Source organism: Nilaparvata lugens, chromosome 1 (assembly GCF_014356525.2).
Source record: "Nilaparvata lugens isolate BPH chromosome 1, ASM1435652v1, whole genome shotgun sequence".
Taxonomy (NCBI): Eukaryota; Metazoa; Arthropoda; class Insecta; order Hemiptera; family Delphacidae; genus Nilaparvata; species Nilaparvata lugens.
In genome coordinates, this window is record NC_052504.1 from 57,767,260 (window position 1) to 57,791,667 (window position 24,408).

At 32.8% G+C, this 24,408-nt stretch overlaps 3 protein-coding genes across 3 annotated transcripts; 2 read left to right on the forward strand and 1 right to left on the reverse strand.

Moving 5' to 3' along the window:
• The first annotated feature begins 1,361 nt into the window (after positions 1 to 1,361).
• Positions 1,362 to 5,729, forward strand: LOC111054211. Its single transcript, XM_039438028.1, has 3 exons — positions 1,362 to 1,742; positions 2,970 to 3,076; positions 4,457 to 5,729. The coding sequence occupies exons 1-3, from the start codon at positions 1,511 to 1,513 to the stop codon at positions 5,009 to 5,011; spliced, it is 894 nt and encodes a 297-aa protein (XP_039293962.1). The 5' UTR covers positions 1,362 to 1,510; the 3' UTR covers positions 5,012 to 5,729.
• Positions 2,504 to 7,043, reverse strand: LOC111060160. Its single transcript, XM_039437980.1, has 2 exons — positions 6,633 to 7,043; positions 2,504 to 4,385 (listed from the first exon to the last, which is right to left on the reverse strand). Exons 1-2 carry the CDS (start codon positions 7,014 to 7,016, stop codon positions 3,567 to 3,569), a joined length of 1,203 nt encoding a protein of 400 aa, XP_039293914.1. The 5' UTR covers positions 7,017 to 7,043; the 3' UTR covers positions 2,504 to 3,566.
• Positions 7,044 to 10,661: 3,618 nt separating this feature from the next.
• Positions 10,662 to 19,172, forward strand: LOC111045558 (serine/threonine-protein kinase 16). The gene is made up of 6 exons (XM_022330992.2): positions 10,662 to 11,363; positions 13,109 to 13,343; positions 14,494 to 14,698; positions 15,653 to 15,807; positions 17,207 to 17,341; positions 18,902 to 19,172. Exons 1-6 carry the CDS (start codon positions 11,254 to 11,256, stop codon positions 19,016 to 19,018), a joined length of 957 nt encoding a protein of 318 aa, XP_022186684.1. The 5' UTR covers positions 10,662 to 11,253; the 3' UTR covers positions 19,019 to 19,172.
• The last annotated feature ends 5,236 nt before the right edge of the window (positions 19,173 to 24,408 follow it).

Consider the following 24,408-nt stretch of genomic DNA (forward strand, 5'->3'; position numbering starts at 1 on the left):
CTTTCTGTTTTATTATTTTATACTTTTGTTTATAAAATTATGTATTCTCTTTTATTCGTTTTGAATATGTATTTGTTGTATGGCAAATAAATGATTTGATTTGAATCAAGTTGAAACCTATTAGCATTATTATTTTTTGGAACAATTGAATTACTAGTAAAATTCTTGAGTGCGCGACGCAGAGGGAATTACAGAGATTGCGCGCGTGAAGTCAGAGAAAACACTTCCCTAGCAATAGCTGCAGCAGACTTTTGCGTGATTACGTCAAGAGAAACCTAGGCTTTAAAATGTAGTGGCTAGTCGCGCATGTAAATTCTATTGGTCGATCCAGCGCACGCGCATTACTTCAAAGTATTAGCAATTTTGAAATGTAATGGCTAGTCGCGCGTGTAAATTCTATTGGTCGATCCAGCGCATGCGCATTACTTCAAAGTATTCATAGTGGAATTGTGGAACGCTAGGAACTTCAAGGCCATCTCTGTTTACTGTCGATCGGCTCTCCCATCGAACAGTTGGGGTTCCCCCGTTTTTGGATGCATGTTTGGGGCTGTCAAAAAATAATGTCAACTATCGTATTGATTTTACACTGTTGTTAAATTTTTGCTGGAATGCTAAACTATTGAAATGCATAATAATGCAGGCGGAAGATGCTCGTTTCATCAAAAGGTAAATATATATTTTTGCTAATAACATATTTTTAGAGGTTGTAGTATTATTCCTATCATAATTACAGTAGCCGTTATCATTCAAGATCACAATAGTGAAATAGGAAAGATTTTACTATTCAGGTTTCAATTCTAAGTTATGTATATAGTGTCTATGTATTATTTATATTGTAAAGGATTTGTTAGTTATATGTAGTAATTAAAAATTTTATATCTCGTGCTTTATTTTTAATTATTTTTTAATAACAAACACATTACCAGGACTCCCACTGATATTTTGAGTTCCAGATATTTCCAATTCCGCCATCTGAAAAACAAATAATTTGAGTTCCAGATACTCCCAATTCCGCCTAGCAACATATTTCGAGCTCCGGATATTTCCAATTTCGCTGTCTGGCAAATATGCTTAGTTTTCAAGCATAGGACATTTTTAAAATTGATATTTTGAGTTCCAGATATTTCCAATTCCGCGGCCCCATAGAAACATTTGCATTCGCTTGCATTCGCACGTGTGGACACTGTTCGCTGAGGCATGTGTGCGAACCAGAACCCTGTCGGTATTTTGGCGTGCTCAAAGGCGCCTCGGGCGAGCATTGAATGTACGTGTGGACGGATTTTTGCCATACGGGTGAGGCAAAACGTAAACAAAGCAGACGCCATCTTCTTCTTCAACCTTATTAGTTCTAAAAGGTTAGATTTTAGAATCAATTTAGATTCATTGAATAATTGAATTAGAGTTTGAGTAATTTTTAGATTAAGATTTTTAAGTTTTTTAGATTTTTAGGCTAATCGTTTAGAGAATTTTATTGTAATTTATCATTGTGTACCTATTAGCAGAGTTGAAAATGGACAATAATGAAGTTTTTAATTTAATTGATGGGTACAGAAGACTGCCTATTTTGTGGGACACTAAAAATCCCAAGTATATGAATAGAAATTTGCGGGAGGATGCGTGGAAGGAGTTATCTGAAATTTCGAGAACCTCAGTTAAAGATGTAAAGAAAAAAATTGCATCGCTATTGGGGTCGTACAGAAGAGAGAAGAGCCGGCATAAAAGCAGCTTGGTAACTGGTTCTGGTAATGTTATTCACTTTTACTCTAATTTTTCAATTAATTGAAATCTTGATTGTGGCATTATATTGCTTTCCAGATTTGGAAATTGAATAAGGTAGACTTTTTATCACTAGCATAAATTTAAACCCCTCTTATTCAACATTTTCTTTACTACCTACCTAAACATGCAGTATACCAAATATGGTTTTTTTGTGATTTGATCTCCTAAAAGGTGTTGAGAACACAGAAAATCTCTGATAAAACGCCGATTTTGGGCTTATCTTTTAAGTAATTTTGATGCCCTGTAAAGATCATGTCTTATTAGTTTAAACAGGGTGATCTGAAAAAAAGTGCCCATAATCAGGGCGTGATTCCTCACATCAAAAGATGAAAAAAGTTTTAATTAATATAGGTCCAAAAATACTTATTTACCAAGTTATACAGAGTGAAAGATTTTGTCTGAATTTCTTTTTTTCTTAAAAAAATGTTGTGTTTATTGTACATTTAGTATGGTAAATCTGCTTCAAACCTTGGAAACTTGTTTTTCGGGACCAAGTTTTGCGTATTTCGTCACATATCTTAAAAAAATATACTTTAGCTAAAGGTCTGGAAACTGTTTCATTTAATTTTACATAAAGTACACTATATTGTACATCTTAATTAACAGCCAACAAATACCAGTGGGGCTTCGTTTCAGCAGGGGAACTGAAATTCAGACGAAATCTTCCACTCTTCCATTTTTTCATCATTCATGCAGAGAAGGAAAAAAATCATCAACTTCATACTCACTTTTTCAAGTACTATAATTCTGAAACTGATAAAAATGTGATACAACATGAACTTTTGTCCTTATGCAAGGAAATATTTAATGAATATGCATGAATATAAAGACTCACAACTTTAATTCACATTTCTTATCCAAAGTATAATTAAGGGAAATAATATAAATGTAGAATGTTTGTCCAAAACAACATTAAAATGTAATTCATATAAACTTATTTTACAGTTAATTGTGTTAAAAATCTGACATCACATTTTTTCATAATGATACATTTTATTATTATATTTTCTAAAAAAGATTGAGCCAAATACTCAGCAACTGGACAATAATTCATCTTTATTTGTCTTTTCACTTAATTTTTTTCCATTTATATCAACAAAATCACAGCACTACAATAACATTTGATTAAATTATTAAAAACTATAAAGCTCATATAAAACATAATTTTCATTAATCTTTCAAATTTACAGGTGGAGATGACGTTTACAAAAGCAAGTGGTTTGCATACGATCTTTTCAAGCAGTTTCTTGGTGACAAGAGCATTCCAAAAGATACAATGGACACGTTGGAAAGTAAAGTAAGATTTGCTTATTTCATTTGTGGTTCGGATGCAGTAATAAATCATGGACTAATTTTCATTAAATTAGTCGATATGTTGGAACACAGTAAAATTCAACAAGTAAATAACTTGTTAATAAATTCAACCATTTTTATTATTTATCGAAATACAACTAGTGCCACTTAAAAATGGCTCTAATAAAACTAGTTGTGTTTTGATGAAATCAAAAATGGGTAAGCTACTTGATAAATTTTATTGTTGTTCAATAAGAATTTTAGTAGGTATATAGCCTAGTCCTATAGAGGAAAGTGAGTCCAAATGTTGGTTGTCAGTACCTAATTCATAAGAATAAAGAATGGTATCTATAGTATTGTAATAATCCATCATTTATAAAATAATTCAACTTATTAGTAAAATCCAAAATCTAACAAAAATCTAAATATATTTAACAAGTATATGTACTCATACTACTTAAGTATTAGTGCTATTGTGCTATAATCAATATTTATTACGAATAGTTGTTTTGCCATGGGATTGAGCCATTTGTAGAAAAGTGTCGAGCTAAATGTAATTGAATGTTTTTAGATGCAATGCCAGATCTTCTTGGTGTATGTCCAAGTGGTATCAAGCTACCAGATATTTGTCCTTGTCTCCATGTTCCTGGGATTAACTCTCCACTTTCCTCTCTATCCACCATTCCACTGGGCATGTACAATTGATTTGAAGATGTTTGTTTTCGTAGGTAGTTGTGTAAATATGCAACAGATAAAACTACAATCTTGGCCTTTTCTGGTTGAAGTCGTATGGGCTTCAACAAAACCTCAAACTTTGAACTGACCACTCCAAAGGTATTTTCGACTACCCTGCGTGCCCTGGACAATCTATAATTGAATATTCGTTCAATTGAACCTGCATGTGGAGTTCCTCTAAATGGTGTCATAGTGTAGTCATTAAGTTCAAAAGCTTGATCACCCAAGATGAAGTAAGGAACTTCTATTCTGTAGGGAATCTGTAATGGTTTTGGACTGGGGATATTAAGTGTCCTATTTTCTAGTTTTCTATACAGCTCAGTATTTTTAAAAACACCCCCATCTGAGAATCTTCCAGGACTGCCAACATTTACATACAGAAAATTGTAATTGGCATCAACCAAGGCAAATAGCACAATACTAAAAAAATGTTTGTAATTGTAGTATTCAGTGCCACTGTTCCATGGTGCTCGTAGCTGGACATGTTTCCCGTCCATTGCCCCCAGTACATGGGGGAAATTCCATTTTTCTTCAAACTCCTTTGATATCGATTCCCATTCTCCACTTGAAGATGGTAACTGAAATTTAAAAAAATATATATATATATATATCGCTGTATTAATACATTACTGTAATATTGTTTTTACAGGATGAAAATCCAGAAGAGGGAGCTGCATCTCAGAGACTGGATGTAGATGAGCCAGCTCCTGAAATTAGGCCTACTGAAGAGTCTCATTCTATGGATGAAGAAGGAGCTCAAAAAAGAAAAAGAAAACGTTCATCAGACCCCCAGAATGAAATGTTTTTGGAGGCATTTCAAATATTGAAAAAATCAAGCAGTAATGTTCCTATTGAAGATGCTTTCAATTCATTTGCACTGCACGTTGCAAATGAAATGAGAAAATATGATGAACGCATTCTTCCTTATGTGAAAAGAGAAATATTAAATGTATTATTCAAAGCTGACACTGGAGGGTTCAACCATCTTATTAGCTCCTCACCTGCAATCCCCTCAACTTTCTCCACAATCAATCATCCTTTAACATCCCACAATCCCACTCCCTCAACCTCAACTACAACCCTACACCACAACTACTGTAGAACATCTACAATGTCTGCTCCTCCTTCTCCCACAACACCTCACACAATTACATTTGATCTTGATGAGGAAATGCTCATGATCGACCACCAGGAGGAGTTGTAGTTTTAATAGGCTAGGTATTTTTTATTGTATCATAGTTATAGATGTATAAGGTCTTTGTATATGTAAATAGTATTTTCATGTTTTATATGAATATTTTTGATTCAGTACCATTGTGCATTATGTCTACATGACTGAAGCTGCGTTTACACCAAAGTTATTAACTAAATGTTAATAACTTAATCCTTATAGATTCTATTCGATTGAACGGAACTTGACAAACACATATATATGTTCATAATGTGTATGATAAGTTATGTTCAATCTAATAGAATCAATAAGGATTAAGTTATTAACATTTTGTTAATAACTTTGGTGTAAACGCAGCTTTAAGTTTGCATGTTTAATAATGGAAAATTCTCTATCTGATATCGCAATAGGATTATCATATAATGTTGTTTATCCAAGTCAATAAACAACATTTTGAAAAAAAATAGTAAGATATTTTGGGGCTGTGACATGATGCATGCCTGAAAACAAACTATTCTTTTTTTGAATTTCCATTATATTATTATTACTGTATTTTCGTTTTGTTGTTTTTATTATTTTTTATAATGAAACTTCTCCTGAATGTTTCTTCAATTTTTCTGTATTTCAGCAAATGATTGTAATTTTACTCTATACTTTATCAATTCATTAGAAGTTAATGATGCCAATAGAGAATATAAACATTTTATCTGATTACATTTATTGAGAAAAAATAAATATTTATTATTCTGAATTTAATTTTATATCATTGACTTATTCCTGAAAATAAAATAAACATTTATTATGCTGAATTAGGTAATATTTTGTAGCTCATGATCTTGGTGCCTGATCTGATTTCATAATAATTTTCAATTCCTAAACTCGTTGTCCAAATTACAGTTCCAAAATCTATCAAGTCCAAACTATTTTTCTATTTTCTCAAATAACTAGTGTCACTTGAATTACTACAATAGTATGTAAAAGTAACATTAATTTTTTAAAATTTAGCATAGCCTTTATACTTAATTTTATTATTACAACAAACCTATTTTCCAAGCTACTAACCAATAGTTGTGTTGTAATAGATTAAAGTATATATAGGCCTATACTTGATAGTTTTTCTTGTTTTTCAATAATCAGTAACCATAGAATGAAAAGTGAATATTGCAATGTATATTTAGGCTAACTTTTTTAATAACAGAGCGCCTCTCAGAATATTGCCCTAGCATTTGTAGCGACTCATTGGCGTAGTTAGCTGTTTGACATTGAGGGAGTCTGGGGGCTTGCTTCCCAGTCGAGAAGATTTTTTTGGAAAATAGCTTAATAAATAAAGAAGCATATTTCACTTTCAAAACAAAGTCTTAAATCTTTCTGATTGTATAGATTATTCTTTGAATAGAGTTTCAGATACAAAATACTTGGGTAACATAATAGACGAACTCCTAAAATGAGATGAACATACTAAATTCTTGTGCAAAAAATGAACCAATAGAAATGTGCTATCATAATTGAAAACTTCAATAAATTTTTCCGGGGGACATAGCCTATACCATGAAATATTGGGGGGGACGCGTCCCCTAAGGATCTACGCCCATGATGTAGTGACTGCTCTACTACTGGGACACAATCAATACTTATTATGAAGTATGGTACTCACCTTTATAAAGTCCTTTAATGCTTTGATAAGAGCATCACAAACTTCTGGTATTATATAAGAAATAATCTGTTTTGAGATTCGGAATAGATATTGCAAGCTGACAAATGAATCGCCTGATGCTAAGAACCTCAAAGTTAGGGCCAATCGCTCTTGTGAAGTAATTGCTTCCCTCATTACAGTATCACTTTTATCTATAACTGGTTGAATTAAATTCAGTAGATTATCAAAATCTTTTTTTGACATCCTAATAAAGTTTGGATCGTCGATTTCATATCTGATGTCACGTAGCAATTTATTTCCGTACTGAAATCTATTCTCATATAATCTTTTTACCCACCAACGTCGTTTGTTGCGTTTTATTTTTGATTTCATTATACTACCCATTAAAATTAGTGATGCAGCTGCAACTTGTAAATTTCTTCAGAAGAATTCCTGTCTACTAAGAGGTGACACACATCATCTGCAAACATCCAAATCTCCCCCGCTTGTACTGAAGTTGGAAGATCATTCACAAAAAGCAGGAAAAGAACTGGACCCATATTTGAGCCTTGCGGCACTCCTATGTTAACATCCTGTTGCACTTGTGATCTTATATGTCGAATAACATTATCCTTTCCCATGTGACTCACAGTGACCAGTTGTTGTCGGTTTTCCAAGTAAGTCATTATCCAATCCAAGGGTTTTCCTGTGATTCCATACTTGACAAGTTTTAGCTTCAACCTTCTGTGATTAACACAATCGAATGCCTTGGTCATATCGTAGAATATTGTGTACACCTCGTCCGTACAATCTACTTTATCGTACACTGCAGTTAATAAGGCAAAAATTGCATCTGCTGTGCTTTTTTTCTTACGGAATCCGAATTGTCTACCACTTATCAATCGGTGTTGCTCCAAATATGGAATCAATCTGTCCAGATAAGCAACTTCAAAAACTTTGGAATAGACTGATTGTACAGCTACAGGTCTATAGTTGCATACTACATCTTTTTCATTCTTTTTATATATTGGGACCAGTTTAGATGTTTTAATCGCTTCTGGAAACTTCCCTTCTTCAAATGACTTATTAATAATCAACGACAAAGGTTCAGCTATAATATGCGCTGAGGCTTTAACTAGTCTACATGGGATATTGTCAACTCCAGCACTTGGTTTATTGCACACTCTATCAATAATTTCAATCACTTCATCGGCACAAGTTGATCTTAATTGAAATTGACGACCATCGATTTGCTCGCAAACATCCTCTATAATATCTTGATTGTGTAATTCATCACCAACAAGGCTCTTTACCTCCTCATAGAAATATTTATTGAACTCTTGTGCAATCTTAATGGGATCATTAACTGGCTCATCGTCTATTTTCAACCTCATATTATTATGGATGAAAGTATCCTTTGTCAGACTGTGAACAACTCTCCATGATTCTTTGCTGATATTTCTCGACTTTATTATTTTATCTCGGTAGAATGCCCTCCTATTACCAGAAACCAATTGTGAGTGCTGTCTCTTTGCATTACAATACTCCAACTTAGCTCTCTCATCACCAACTTGCCGAGTCCTCCAATACATTTCTTTTAATTTTTCTTTTGACAATAATATGTCATTGTCAATCCAACTCATATCAAATGAGTTATTAATCTTATAGATCTTTTTTGGAAAACATATTTCAAAACAGTATCTATAATCGTTATAAAATTTATTGAACAATTCGTCACAAGACTTTTCACCATCCATGTCCATCCATTTAATCATGCCAAGTCTTCCAAAGAATTCGTCCATACCCAGTCTTGTAATTCTATTTCTCTCTATTTTCATGCATAACTTGGTATTAACATGCACATCTATATCTATGTAAAGCCATCTATGATCAGACAAGGGTGTGTCTATACAGCCGCTTTGTACTTGTTTTATGTTCTCACTTATCAGTACATAATCAATTTGTGTTGATACATTTGGAGTCACTCTAGTGTTCATTTTTATAACATTCAACAATTTGTGGGATTCCAACACATCAAAAAAACATCTTCTATATACAGAATCAATATTGCCATCGATATTCATATCTCCACATATTAAAATAGGAACATTCAAACTATCGAGTTGGTTCAACAATTGCTCCAATATTTCAATGAAATTGTAGAAATTATTATCATGCGGTGGACGGTACACAACAAGAAATACGAATTTATATTCAGCACTTTTGAAAATACATGCACTACCCTCAAACACCCCTTCAGTCATGATATCTTCATATAGCAATGGGTATGATTTCATGCTCAAGCTCTGTTTCAAATATATAGCAACTCCACCACCATTTGATTTTTTTCTATTTGCTACTGCTACTTTATCATATCCATGTATTTTAAAAACTTTATCTTTATCCTGGTTTAACCAAGTCTCAGCAAATGCCAAAATATCCGGTTTCAATTCAATCAACTCAACCTCCAATTCCTCAACCTTGTTAAAAATAGATCTAATATTCAAAAAACATATACGTAAAACATTTCTATTTACAATTTTTTCCTCACAATGCGAGGAAGTCAAATAATTTATTTCATTACAATCAGTAATTACGTCATTTTTATTTACAAAATCTACTTTTCTATTTGTACGTTTTGTCTTCTGAATAAAAAACGCTTTAGTGTTACATTTTTTGGCCAACATTTTGAATCATTCACTACGTTTCTATACGTAAATTCTACACCCAATTTGAAGCTACAGTTGTATCCTTTGCTGTCCAATTTTTCAACAATAAAATCAACACTTGGGAATTCATCTTTAAGAAACTTTTTCACATCATCAGAAGTGGTTCCCTGCTTTACTTTACCAAGGTGATACCAAGCTTTCTTTGCACCACTAATGCAATTTTCCTTGTCATTTGTACCCACTATCGGTTTATTTTTTTGTATTGCATAATTATTTTTCTTTTCCGTAACATTCAACCTACCTCCTGTATTGTTTTGAGTTATTTTATTTTTAGGTTTACATTTTGCAACCATACTCCATGTTACGCCTACTTCATTAGATTCATTTTTATTTTCAACTAGATTTTTATTATTATCATCATTTCCTACAGAAATTCCACGATTGACTGGTTGAGCAGATAAGATTGTAGCTGCAGAGTCATTATCAGCAGGCACTATCACGACAGCAGAATCACTATCAGAGCTAATAACCGGCATGTTCAAATCTGTATTTTCTAACCTATTTGATTTTTCAATTTTTTCAACACGACTATTAAGCTGAATATAATTTTTATTCATTTTTGAAAGTTCATTCAATATCACACTAATTTGAGCAGCTTCATTTGACTTTGCATCGGTATTATTTTCTTTAGAATTTGAAATATATTTAGTAATAAGACTTCTTACCTTGTGCTTGCACACGTCACAATACCAAGTGATATTTTCACCCATAGATATTATTCCGTAATAATCACTCGTAGCAATATTCACACACTCTATATGGTACCATTCACCACACATTCCTTCACAAAAAAGCCCATTATCCTTATCTTTCACAACTTTTTTACAAGAGCCACAATCAGATTTCTCATTACCGTTCGCCATCTTGTGACGTATTCAACTTCCCTCATTACAGTATCACTTTTATCTATAACTGGTTGAATTAAATTCAGTAGATTATCAAAATCTTTTTTTGACATCCTAATAAAGTTTGGATCGTCGATTTCATATCTGATGTCACGTAGCAATTTATTTCCGTACTGAAATCTATTCTCATATAATCTTTTTACCCACCAACGTCGTTTGTTGCGTTTAATTTTTGATTTTATTATACTACCCATTAAAATTAGTGATGCAGCTGCAACTTGTAAATTTCTTTGACGATGTAAAGACGCCATGGTTGTTTATGATGTGGAAAATTTATCATCGTGTCGTCTGCAAATCGGATAGCTTTTTGAATGCCGAGGCAAACGTGGAACGCGTCCACAAGGACGTACAGTGAATGCCGAGGCAGATGTGCATACGGTTGTTCGCGCGAATCTGTACGGACGTGTGTACAAGGCTTAATATAACTGGTATAAGGTTTGCATCACATGTCAATTACAATGAAAGTTTGTAAATTATAATGGAAATTAAAAAAAAGAAGTTTATTAAAACAATTGAAAATGTAAATTAATTGATAAATACATAACTAGGCTATATAAGATTAATTCTGTTGAATTCAATTACTAAATCTTAAATCATTCCGAAATAATCATGATTGCGTTTTGATCTGTTGCGTTTCTTGATCTTTTCGTCTGCTCTGCTCGGCCAAGACAAACTCAGCTGATTAGGTTGACAGCTGTCAGATTCATGAGGTTTTGTTTAGCATACAATAATGTACTGTTTTACTATTTTTACTGTTTATTTTATATTGTACTGTGGTAAAATATATTAGAAAGTATTATTTTTTGTTTAAATTACTGTGTTCAATACAGTATTCATTTATTTCAAGTATCTATAATTCTAACCTTATTAATTTGCTAGTTGCCAACCACTGCATTCTGCAACTACCGTACTGTGAGAGGCTTCTTTAGCCCATTTAAAATGTGTGTAGCGATACCATATTATTGTATTAGATGATCTATTCATTAAAAGCAAAACGTTTTCTACAAAATGAATACATTAGGACTTAGCTTGATTGTCAAAATGGGTTGTTTTTGTACCAAAAATGTGTTGCATATAAATTCGCAAAAATATTATGTAAAAGAGGAGCTAGGCGAAGGGTAAGTAGCCTTCATGTTCAGTTTATTTATTATAGTTTGTATTGTTAGTAATAACATTGAATGATCTGGTCAGCTCAGGTCTTGTGTCAGAGTTTTTTGGTCCTACCTGATCAAACATCAAATCCATGGTCTCTGGCATGAACCAACAACTGTTTTAGACTGCTGGGACGGACTTTAATGTGTCTAACTAAAACTAGGGAGTAGCACGTAAAAAATATTTTACAATTGCTGGATTAAAAGACGGACCTCTATAACGCCAGCATCTAATTTACTTGACTACAGTTTGCCTACTATTGTAAATAAACATGTTCCACTACAGCAACACAAACTTCGTGTGGTGACAGATCTCAGTACGGTAAGGGGTTTGGTAGGCAAATAGATACTTTTAATTACTGTAGCTATTGGTTGTTGGGGTTATAAGTACAATTTTGTTGTAGAACATGAATTAAAGCAGACTGGATTCATATGAAGTTGCTGTATTTCCACAGCTTCTGTTTAGTTTAGTAGTATGCCTTTGTAAGAGAAATATAGAAATTGTATATCAAAACTGTCTTTTAGGTTATGATAATTATCTGCCTTGAATAAACTATGTGAAACTTCTTTTTCATTCCACCTTAATCATTCTAGCCTAGTTGGCCGGCCGTACTAAAGGAAATCTTTAGATGTAAAGCAACCTTAAACGTTCATGTGCTGCAGAAAATCCTTTGTTAGGATAAAACATGGTGGATTAATGGAAAGGCGAAGGGAAGCTTCAAGCTTGAGAGTGATGAATTTAATGCTTACTTATAGGCTTAATTCAATTATGCTAAACTTTGGTGGTGAATAGAGGAGCTATATGTGCGCCACCATATCAATACATGCATTTCACATTCAACAATCCCAATCTTTAAGCTACCTTCGCCGCTTCACCATTAAGGAAACCCTTAAGGGTCTCCACACTTAGTATGCTTTATTAACCTGGACCCGCAAAATAGAATCTAAGTAAGTAAATTTAAGGAAGTGGGCTATAATTGTTATTAGTGAATATTAAACTTAATGCAATAGTTGGATTTTGAAGTGTTTTTCAAAAAGAAAAAAATTATAAAACTTACCAACACAAAATGTAGAGTGTTTAATAGATAACGTTGATTTCTGAGATTTTAGTTAATCACCCGGCCGGCCGGGGTGATATAGTGGTAAGGAGCGTTACAAACTTTGGTCTGCTAGAACCTCTTGGTTCTTGGGTTCGAATCCTGTCGATGACATATGTACGTTTAATCATTTCATCAATTATTCATCCACGCATTTTCCATCAACCACGCACAAGCAAAAGCTCATGTAAGCATCATCCGCAATAATAAAAAAGTTTGTAATTGTTTCATTCAATAACAATTTATAAGAATACCTATTTCCTATAAGCTACTATAATTTTTAGCAGAATTATAGTGAGTATTGCTACAAGGCTGTGTTGCACTAAATGGGCTTAAGACAATTACGTTTGTTAAAGCTAGTTTTGGAATCTTGACTGTTCAACAGAAGCTTATATACTGTACTCACCTAGAGATTTCTCTTAGAAATTACGTCAGTTTGACATAATGCAACAAACTATATTTTGATCTTTCCAGGTGATCAGTTGATTCGCTACACGACAAAAGCCCATTAGTGCATCTCTTTGGTTCAATACTTCAACTTGTATTTTTTTCAATTTGTATTAAAATAATTCAATACTATAATTATTAGCCTTATCCATAATTTTTATGTTCCAGGGGATTCAGTGTGGTTCTTCTGGTAGAAAATGCAAGAACAAAAAAATACTATGCAGTCAAGAAAATAATCTGTCATAGTATAGATGACCAGAAACAGGCAGAACAAGAAATAGAGTATCATAAATGCATAAATCATCCAAATGTTATACGATGTTTAGATTCTAGTATAACAGGAATGGCAGATCCTGTTATGAATTTGACTAGTGAAGCCTTGCTTCTCTTACCTTATTATCCGGTAAGAAATTCAAATTTATCTTCAATTAATGAATGTATTATCTAATTTTTTAATTATAGAACTCATTCACCAAAATACACAGAATACATCCACAGAAATTTCAAACGCATCTGATTGTGCCTGGTGTACAAAAGTAAATTAAATTAAAATATTAAAATTGAATTTAACAAAATCGTCATTTTCCTAAAATTTGAAAACGTTTATACATTCATAAATACATTTGTGGTTGTGATTAATGAGTTTCACAAATAGCTTTACTAAAACCCAGTTGAAAAGCTTTAGAACCAGGAGCTAGAAATTATTACGTCAACTTTGCGTTCATTATCTACTTGGACCAGGCCTACCTACTTGGACAGGAGATTTAATTTTACAACTCTCAAAATTTTCCCCAGTGAAAAGCAAGTGTTATCTGCTAGTAATGAATAAATAAATAGAGAGTTGTGTATTTTTCTGGCTCGAATTTTGTGAAATTACTCAAAGCTTTCCTAATAATTAACGGTGATTTGAGTGGAGTATTTTTGTTTTTATTGGTTTTTCAACCATAGTTTATTTGCACCAATTTCAAACGTAATTTATCTTCTTTTGAAGTGAAAATTGGACTTATGATTTTAGAAAAGTGTCCTAAATTATTGTAAATAAATTGATTTTTACGACAGTATATTCAGTGACTCAATTATTGTTATAAACAAAATTCATTTGATATAGAATCAAAACAAGATTTCCAATAAAGTGCTTAATATATTCCTGACATACCTTGATTTATATAGTGTTAATATAGGACAATATCGTGGCCACTGCAGATACAAGTCTCGTAAATTCAATTAGATTCAACATATCTCAAACAATTATTATGCCATTATTGATTAATTAAAAATAAGGCAACTTTCAAGTAAATATTGGAAGACTATGAGAATACTCATAGCTGATGAACAAAGACTAAGAAAGAGTTCAATTTGAGGACAATAACGTCTTTCTATAGTGCACTCGTATTCATGTTAATTTTTCCAGATGTATTTATATTATTGGAAATTGTTCATTTAGTATTAATTTTGTTTTACAAATTATACATTATTTCAGAAAGGAACATTAGCCAAGAACTTGTTACCAGATGTATCTATTTAATATTCACAAATTATATACATCATTTCAGAAAGGAACATTAGCCAAAGAACTTGAAACGAGATGTAAGAATAGACACTACATGGAGCTAACCGATATACTGCGAGTTTTTCTTCAAATTTGCGATGGAGTGAAAGCATTCCACGAAGCCAAGCCAGTGCCATTAGCTCATAGAGACTTAAAAACAGCCAACATACTTTTGGACGTTGATTATTCTCCAGTAATTGTTGATCTGGGTAAGAATTTATTGTTTTGAAACAATCTCATTTTTGTGGTTGATAATCACATGTGAATTTTTTTGCGAAGTTGTCTGTGAACCCCTTTCTGCTGTCATAAATTCGATCAAATATTTGGACAGAGATTTTTGATGGTGTGATGTTTACAGTATCTTATCTGGAAACCCCAGTCCTTAGCAACCACCTCAAATTTCTTTAATCAAATTAACTTTTGGTGAGGGCTACTCTTACTTATCAGCAAATGAAAAAATCCTAAGTACCTTCACTTGAAAATAGCATTAAAATGTTGTGAATAAAAGTTTTCAATAAAGGGTAAGTTACTTACATTTTTTATTTTGTGATATCTTCAATCAAATATGTGACCGTTGAATTTAGCCCTAAGCCCAAAGCAACATGTGTTTCAAAAATAATGACCCCATAATGAACATTATACGAAACAGAGCTATAATTTGAAAATACTAATTGTATTTTTTCTTTAGGGCTACTTTTGAATATAAATAAAACTATAAATCGGAGTACCCTTTTCAAATAAAAACATACTTTTTTTAATAAAAAGTGTACTCAGATTTATATATTTATTTATATCTTGAAAATCCTCTCTACCACTCAGGTAGATTGGATCCATTTTTATGTTTATGCTTTATCAAATTAACTTTTTTTGGTGAGGGCTGCTCCTATTTATCAGGAAATAGAAAATCCAAGTACCCTCACCTAAAACTGGCATAAAAATGTTGTGAATAGAAGTTTTTAATAAATACTATTTAGATTTTTTATTTTGTGATATCTTTAATCAAATATATGACCGTTCAATTTAGCCTGACCAAAGCAATATATGTTTCGAAAAGGATGATGTGATTATAAACATCAATGATCATAATACGAAACAGAGCTAACTCTCTACCACTCAATTAGATTGGGTTCGGTTGAAAAGTGTGATATTTTGTTTGATTTTAGGATCAGTGGCTGCGGCTAGTATCAAGATTTGTGGCGGCAGCGAAGCGCAGCGCCTGCAGGATAATGTGAACGAACGGTGCACGATGCCCTACCGCGCACCAGAACTCTTCAACATTGAGAGCTACTGTATGATAGATCAGCGCATCGACATATGGGTAAGCCAGTCAAATGTCGCAACTACACTATGGTCACTTACCCGCAGTACAATTTAGCAGCAGAGAAATACTGACAGAAATTGCATACATTTACAACCATGTCTATGTCTGGCACTTATCCATTTATGGGTTGAGTGGAGGGAGGGGCTCCTATTGCCTCAACTTCCCCCACATCACTTTCAGTGTTGTAAAGTGCAAATAAAAAGGCAGTTATCTATCTATCATTTCATTTTGCCCATTTTGGCTTGGTTTTCTACTGCAAAAATCTGCCCGTCTGGTTCTACCTTCAGGTCGCTCTCACAATGCATACGAATATCATCTATTAAACTTCAATAAATGCACTCGATCGTACCGATTGAGTGCTCACACTCAGTACATCCATAATATGATGTCAACCTGGGGCGTATTTGGTTTTCCGCACTTGGATATCGACAGTTTCTAATTCCAACATAGACTATTTTATGAAAAAAAAGAATCGACAGAAAAGCTACTTTGATAATTTTGATAATGTAGAATCAGACTATTTAATATTACTGATATGTAATTATAGAGAATCGCAAATTCCCTTGTTATATTACAAGGGCACTAGTAATTTTCTATAATTATTGAACATTCAAGTAGCCCTGTTAAAATATGTTATAAGAAATATAATTCCTACTAGTTTCAATTTTACTGAAACTTTTGCTTTAAATGGTTTAAAAAATTGAAACCTTGTGTGATGGCACTGGATAATGAAAAAAAAATCAATATTCTCTTCTTTCAAAAAATCATATTTTAAATATTTTAATCCATTCATGTTAGAATTTGAATTTTCATAAAAATTTAAAAAAATAAAAACCTAGGTACCTTTTATATATTTTTTGAAAATTTAAAATTACAATTTTAACCTCAAAATTGTTCTAGCAATCAGTTTTTACAATTCAAATATGTGTAACGCTGGGCTAGTTCGCCCTCAAATGGTGCACATTGGTAAACGCTAAATGGACTAGCAAATAATGGCGGACGGACAAACTTATGCTTACATACACAACTAGATGTCAGCGTCCAACCCCTTCTCACAGGTAAAATAGGCGAAATTTTGATAGCCACCACCAACAGCCAGGTCTAGTGGAGGCCACTATTGTCCCTGTGTGCAGGGTGCTTTAGGCCAATGCACTGTTGTCTTATTTAATACAGATCACATGGAGTTGCTTAAGGAGTCTCAACTTCTCACAATCTGGCAACACCCATGTTTGGTCGCCTATAGAATCTAATCGGCTCATTTTATTCAGAGAATTACGGTATGTAATTTCCAATTTCAAATTCTTATTGATTATTTAATAATTTGATTCAATTCAATTTATTTTAACACACACATTGTTTTATAATGTTTTTTTTCAAATAATTATTTTCTTTCCAGTCACTGGGCTGTGTATTGTATGCGATGTGTTACTTCAAATCACCGTTCGATATAATCTACGAGAGGGGAGATTCAGTAGCTCTGGCGACCGTCAGTGGAAATATCAGCTTTCCTGAAATCACTCCCTACCCAGAAGTAGGTGATCATCATCATTTATATGTGTTATCTATATTACTAATATTTTCGATTTATCAAACAACCCAATTGAGATTCAAATAATGGGTCGATTGAATAAAAAATAGAATCTAGTGGCTAGCCAGGTCACTCGGTATTCATTCATTTTACTGAAACAACAACGATGTAAATTTTAGAAAACCCTTGATTTTTCGATGATTTTATCGTTTCAAACAATCGGGACTGAAGCTAATGAAGGTAATGTTTGATTGACATTTTTAGTGCTGAAAATTCCCTTATTTTGACTTTCTTTTTCATTTTTGGCCCAATTAAATATGGGGGCCGTCCACTGAGGATAATCGAAATGGTGAAGAATATGATAGTATGGCCTCCATCATTTTTGACGATTTGTTATTTAATTATTATAGGCAATAGGCGTTTCCATAATTTAAATTGAATAGAAAGTATCAAAATTATTTATCGTATCACCAGTTCTAAACCAATGTTTTAATTTGAAAATTGTGCACTCTACCATTTCTCAGCTGGGAAGAAAAGTTACGAAGGAGATAAATAGCTGAAGATGGCAGAGCAGATTATTTAAATAAAAAGAACAAATACTTTTGGATGGTATACATGGTTTATTAGTAGGTTACAATATTTAAACAATATTATATGAAACGTGAAAGTTGATATTTCTTCAATTTTCAAGCATTTATCTTTTTATTTGATCACTCTATTCGGAAATTATGTATTCATACATTTAGCATTTTCCTCTTATTTACATTTCATTCTATTTCAAAACTTGAAAAAAAAGCAACTTGATTAAATAATGAATTTGATAAAAAATAAATTACTTTTTTATGATACCATCCCCTTTATGGTGACTATCTCGTCAGCTTTAGCTGGAAGGTGAGGTCCAGAGGAAGATCCAGGTCCTAGCCAGTCAGATTAGCCAGTCGGTGTCAGGAGGAGCGGCACAAGTATGACTGCGCTATAGAAGTGGAAAACCTACTGTAATATTAACTACTATTGCTGGCTGGTGGGGAGACTGGAAAGCTCCACCACTGTGGTGAAGATAGATAGCTCAGCATCTTCTCTTCTAGTGAGCACAAATTGGCTTCCTGATAATCTGGCTTATATTAGCCATTATTAGAGAATAATTTTCAATATAATAGTATATTTTATCAAGAAATATTAATAAATTTTATTCTATTTTGATTGCCTGAGGACCATTATAACTTATAATTCTTAACAAAATTTACTATTCAGCTGACTTAAATACCTAAAATGATATATGATTATGTAAAATTATAAAAATATTGACAATTCATGAGTTTCTGGTGGCGTTGTTTTACTGAAGTATTAACAAAGTAAGCGTTGCTTGTATGGCAAAATCAGTTCCACTCATCAATATTAATCTTGTTGTCATTGTCCATACTGTGAAGGCTTTCAAAGCAGTTATTAGCACTCAGAAGAGTGTTTGTTCAATTACTATGACACTAGTATAAATGAAATACCCTTATCAACTCATTGATCCTTTTATCTTGTGAGCAAAATAATTGAAATGCTTTTATTTTTTAGGAAGTTCACGACTTGATGCGGTACATGCTGAAAGTGAATCCGATGGAGCGGCCTTACATTTACAGTGTCATCGAGAAAGCACATGATACCCTTGCCAAAATAAGAGTTACAGCTTGAAGAGCGAAAGGCACTTTCTATTTTACCCAAAACCCAACTTCATGTAAATATAATCGACTTGTGGTGAAGAAAAGTTTTGAAAACCAACAGTTGTCTCTATTTTCATGTTTTTCATTCGCCAGTGTAATATAAAATATGATTTCAGACAAGTGAATTGTGTTTTCCTCATCCAACTATATCTAAAGTCGTATTTTACGCATTGAAACAGAATAGAATATGGATTGATTTTTTGTAGCCGCTTCTGACGTCTTCAAAAGCATAATCTTTGTAAAAAAGTGAGTAAATTTGTCTCAAAAGAAAGCAAAACAATATATAAGAGTTATATTGAAATAAAATTGAATAATTTATTGTATCAAAATAGGCCTACTAATTTTTATCACACAGACCAAGAGTAACCGATTCAGTAACTTCTTGACTAAAGTATATTTAGTAGGCTACCTTAAGGCTTAACTTACACTTTCGCGACTCAGGCCAAGAAGAGACTCGACTCTAGTCACAAAGTAGAAGAAACTCTTTCTTCTTCTCTGTGCTCTAGTCGAGAGCATGTGTTTTCAAATGCGTGACGTCGCGGAGACTAGAATCGACTGGTCTGTGTCACCATTTAGAAACACATGCTCTCGACTAGAGTCGAGTCTCTTCTTGACCTGAGTGACGTAAGTATGAGTTAAGCCTCATACTAGACTCAACCCAATTCCATTCACATGGGAATAAATCCCTAAGTCACGCACTTTCTAATGTCATAGTTTGCCTTGTCAGTTTAAAAATCATTTGAAGCAACGAGTGTTCACTCTTCAATATTCAGGAGCTGTCCAACTTTAATTTGCAAATATATGCGGAATATCCGCAAAAAATAATTAACTATTAAACTTTTCTTTAGAAAATTCAGAATAAACTTGAAAATTACAATTTGCAATATATTTTCCAAGCTTTTAAAATGTATTTTCATTTTTTTCAAGGTATTATTCACAAAAATTATAAATTATTTTTGAAAATTTTCAATTCACAGAGGAGGTAGTATGGAAAAGGAGATTATTGAATTTATTCGAATTAATTTTATTAATCAAAAACATAATAGTTATTTATGTGTTAAGAGCGTAAAACGCGACTTTATCGCTCGAGTCAAAACAGTTACCACAGACGAATAGCAGAGCATGGTAATTTTGACGTGAGTGATAAAGAAGCTTTCAACGCTAGTGGAATTGCAGTTTTCTAAAATGTAGCCTACTGCACATGCGCTGCGGTTAGCGAGCGGTAAAGTAAACAGCTGGCAAGCGTAATAGTTTTTTCGCCACACTTGGATGTAATGAGCTGGTTTACGTGCGTCATATGGAGGCCGAAAGTGATTGTTTTCCGACCAGGCCGGTAAAACTTTACGGCCCTAGGGCTGTAAAATGACCTTGAATAACAGCTGATCGTGTCCGATCTCACAAAAATCATAGAGAGATAATCTCATAATGACTGTAATAATCTATATAATTATGTATCGTGAATCGCGGTATTATGTCTATAATAATATATTTTATAAATTACTGTTTCATAATTTAATATTTATTATTGTGTTTTTGATATCAAACAATAGAATACGATGATATATCTCCATAGCCTCAACAATATAATGTTGGCTACATTGTCCATTGTCAGAAAGGTACGTAACGGTATCGCAAGTATTTAAAAGTGAAGAATCGAATTTGAATTCAAAGTACAATAATTGTATCAATATTTAAAAGTGAGGTAGAGTAATAATTGTTTCTTTTTCATTATCGAATTCCACTTCTTAATGCAATACAATCAACAATAATAATAAGCAAATACAGCACAGATCTGAAGTTTAAGGTAAGCCTACTGGTGAAACTCAGCCTTGACTGTTAAATTCCTAGTAATTTTTCCGTAATTCATTATTAAAACTTTTAGATAATTTTTCTTCAATATTAAACCATATAGAGAAAACATTAGGCCCACTCAAGATTGAATCTTCGAATGTTTTCTCTATGATTTAACTATTTTCAGAGCAATATTTTGTTGTGAAAATGCCAGCAAACCGGCTTCAAATTTGCGCTATACTCTATTATTATAGTAGCCTACATAGCCTGAAAATGTTATTGTGAGACAGATAATAATATTAATTTTAATAATATAAGTCATGAGCCAAAGTCTGTTGTAGGGTACGCTTTTTAGGAGTGAAGTAAACTTTTTTAGAAGTCTAGTATTACAGTATTACGTGTATGCTAAGGGTTATCAGTCAGGCCCCAACGTTCAACAGTACGGAATGGCCGAGAGCGTAAAGGCGTAATACATCAGTCAGACCTCTAAGCTCAGTGAATAACAAACATGATCTAGGTTTGAGTCTCGGTCAATGACTTTTTTTTTGTCGATGAATTTCAACTTTTATTACCTATTTTTTATATTAGTTACCGTAATTTAAATTTCAATCAATTTTTTAGATATATTTTGAGACAAAACTGTGAAATATGCAATTATATTAATTTTTTCATCACATTATTTCAAAATAGTAATGAAAATTCTATTCATCCATCTATCCATGATATTGCACCAGGCGCAAAGCTCGCACCTAATATTAATAGTATAAAAATATGGTCATTATTGTAAATTATTAATTAGTAATATTGAAATTAATTGACAGTAAAAGTTGTCATAACCAAGATTCAAACTATCAAAATAGGCTGTTTGAATTTTATTTATTTTTTAATTTCTTATATATTGGGAAGTTTTTTTTGGGTGTAGCGAAAAATAGCGTTCGTACCATGGGCAAAAATGTATTTCCGGCTCTCAATCTTTTCTAGTCCTCGGCCTACGGCCTCGGACTTAAAAACCGATTTCGAGCCGGAAATATCTCATTTTCGGCCCTAGGTGCGAAGTATACTATTTCGCAACACTGCACAGAAAGCAGCTGTTTTCCAGTCCCTACGTAGATCTGAAAGACCTTGTTTACAGATGACTCTCGTCTGACGTCAGAAAAGGGTTTCTTTCCGGCCTAGACCGGAAAACGTACTCTTTCTAGCTGCTAACATGGAAGTCTGTAGTTAATAAGTCATCTGCTAGATCGGGCGAGTGTCCACTTTCTTCATCAAAGTCCACATGATTTCAGTTCGATTTTCGAATCAAACTAATTCAGCATTTGCTTCTCAACCATTTTTATTCAATTATTTATTGTTGATTAGCGCATTCCAAATTTTCAAAAATGCTCGAAGATGACAATGCCTGTGATATTCCAAGTGAAATTTTAAAAGAATCTGAAATCCTGACTGCAAATCTTCTACCACTAAAATCAAGAGATAGGTATGATAACAAGTATTCTTTATTTATTTTGTCATCAATACCTGTAGTGTGACGAAAAATATCGTTCGCACCATGGGCAGAAATGTTTTTCCGGCTCTCAATCTTTTCTAGTCCTCGGCCTTGAAAACCGATTTCAAGCCGGAAAAATCTCATTTTCTGCTCTAGGTGCGAAATATACTAATTTGTGCAACTAGTGCACAAAGTGACACTTTGCTGCACCAAAAGAAACTTTTACGAGCCTTAGCCGAGTGCAGAATGATGGTTTCTTGAGTGCAGCAAAGGAGCTTTGCGCACGTATTTAGCATTAAATTTTTCCTACAGTTACCATTGAATGTAAGAAATAGGTGATTGAAGGTAAAAATGTCTCATAATTCATCAACTCTTTTTTTGAGTGTTATATTGTGGCACTTGAATTGCTGATAATGAAGTATTGCAATCATTACACACAGAAATGTTCAGAAGTTAATGGAAATGACAATAGATGTGATATTCCAGAGTTATCCAGTAGTCAATTATTTTTATCTCATATACAAAAAATCATAAAATAGTACTATAATGAAGATTATAATAACAAAATAATATGATTGATGTTAAAAAATAATTCCTTTCTACATAGGTATGAAATAATATAGTTTTACTCATTTTGCTTTAGATCTAGTACTTACAGGATTTTCTAACTTACCTTTTTCGGAGAGTAAAAGTGGAATTCAAATATTCTTCTTTCTTGTATGTTCATTGTTTTTCTTTAATTATTGGTCAATTTTATGAGCTAAAGCTGCTGCCTACTGTGCCTCACTCCCACAATCACATTCAACACTATCCACATTTATTTTTTACAAAAATTACCACGAAAATCAAACAAGAAGCAACAAATTTGCATTCAAAATACACGTCAACGGCTGATTTGAATGATGAAAGTATTAAGAACCGACTGGCGCGTGACCTAGTGGAAAGAATCGTAACTTCGTTCGTTCAATCTTTCCAAATATCTAAAAACAGTTTCCAGAAATTTAGATTTACAAACGGTCTCAAATCACGGAAAAATGCTCAAAGTAGCCTAAAAATATTAATAAAAATAACATAGATACCAGAGAATTTTGATTGTAGTTTTTTTATTCACATGGATATCAATGAATTATTTAACCTCAAAATTCAAATTTCATAATGTGCTATAGTGAGGTCCACGTTATAATGGCAGTGGATAAAGATAGAAGAATAGCGATGCCGATTCTCTTCATTAATTAATTATATTTCTACACTGTCAAAAAAATAATTGACATCGTTGTGAACCTATAAAAGGATAGTACCTGTAGAAAAAAAGCTTTTACAAACTGAATAATTTATAATAAACGCTATTTATTAAAATAATTATAATAATATTCATCCTCTACTAGAAAGCAATCGAAAAACTTATATTAAATAGCAATTTATATTTTTCATGCACATAAAAATAATTATTCTTCATTGTATTGGTAACCGTCATCACAATGATCGTTACATTCAAAGAGCTGGTGAATTATACGGGGAAATAACCGTTACTTGCGCAAGTGCATTACAGTGCTGTGATGCGTGAGACAAAAATTAGTTTACATCGAGCTGACGTTGACGTGCTGTGATCAGTGAACTCTAAACTAACTGGAATGGACTAGCAACACAAAAAAAGTGAGGCAGCTGGTAAAGATAGGCAACCCGCATTGCTGTGGGATTCGTTCATTTTGTTACGCATTGGCTCTTATGAGAGAATGCATTGCACAGTTTCAATTTCTATTTTATTTCTATATTGTATGTCTTATTCCACGGAAGCGTTATTTTTCCTTTATTAAGCAGTTCATTGTTAACTTTTTGAGAGCAAAAATAATGAAATAGGTTGAATATTAATAAAGAAAAGAATTTTTTTATTTGTGACTGCAGTAGTTTTAGTATTGTCAACTTTTCACAAGCATGGGAATAACTTTGGGCCAGATTTAAGAGAAGCGTACTATTTATTTATTTTTATTTATTTAACAAGGACAAATATAAACTGTCATGAAATGATTGGGAATGAAAAAACAGGCTCATAGTCCAATCTCATATTTTTCACAATAAAAGTAGGT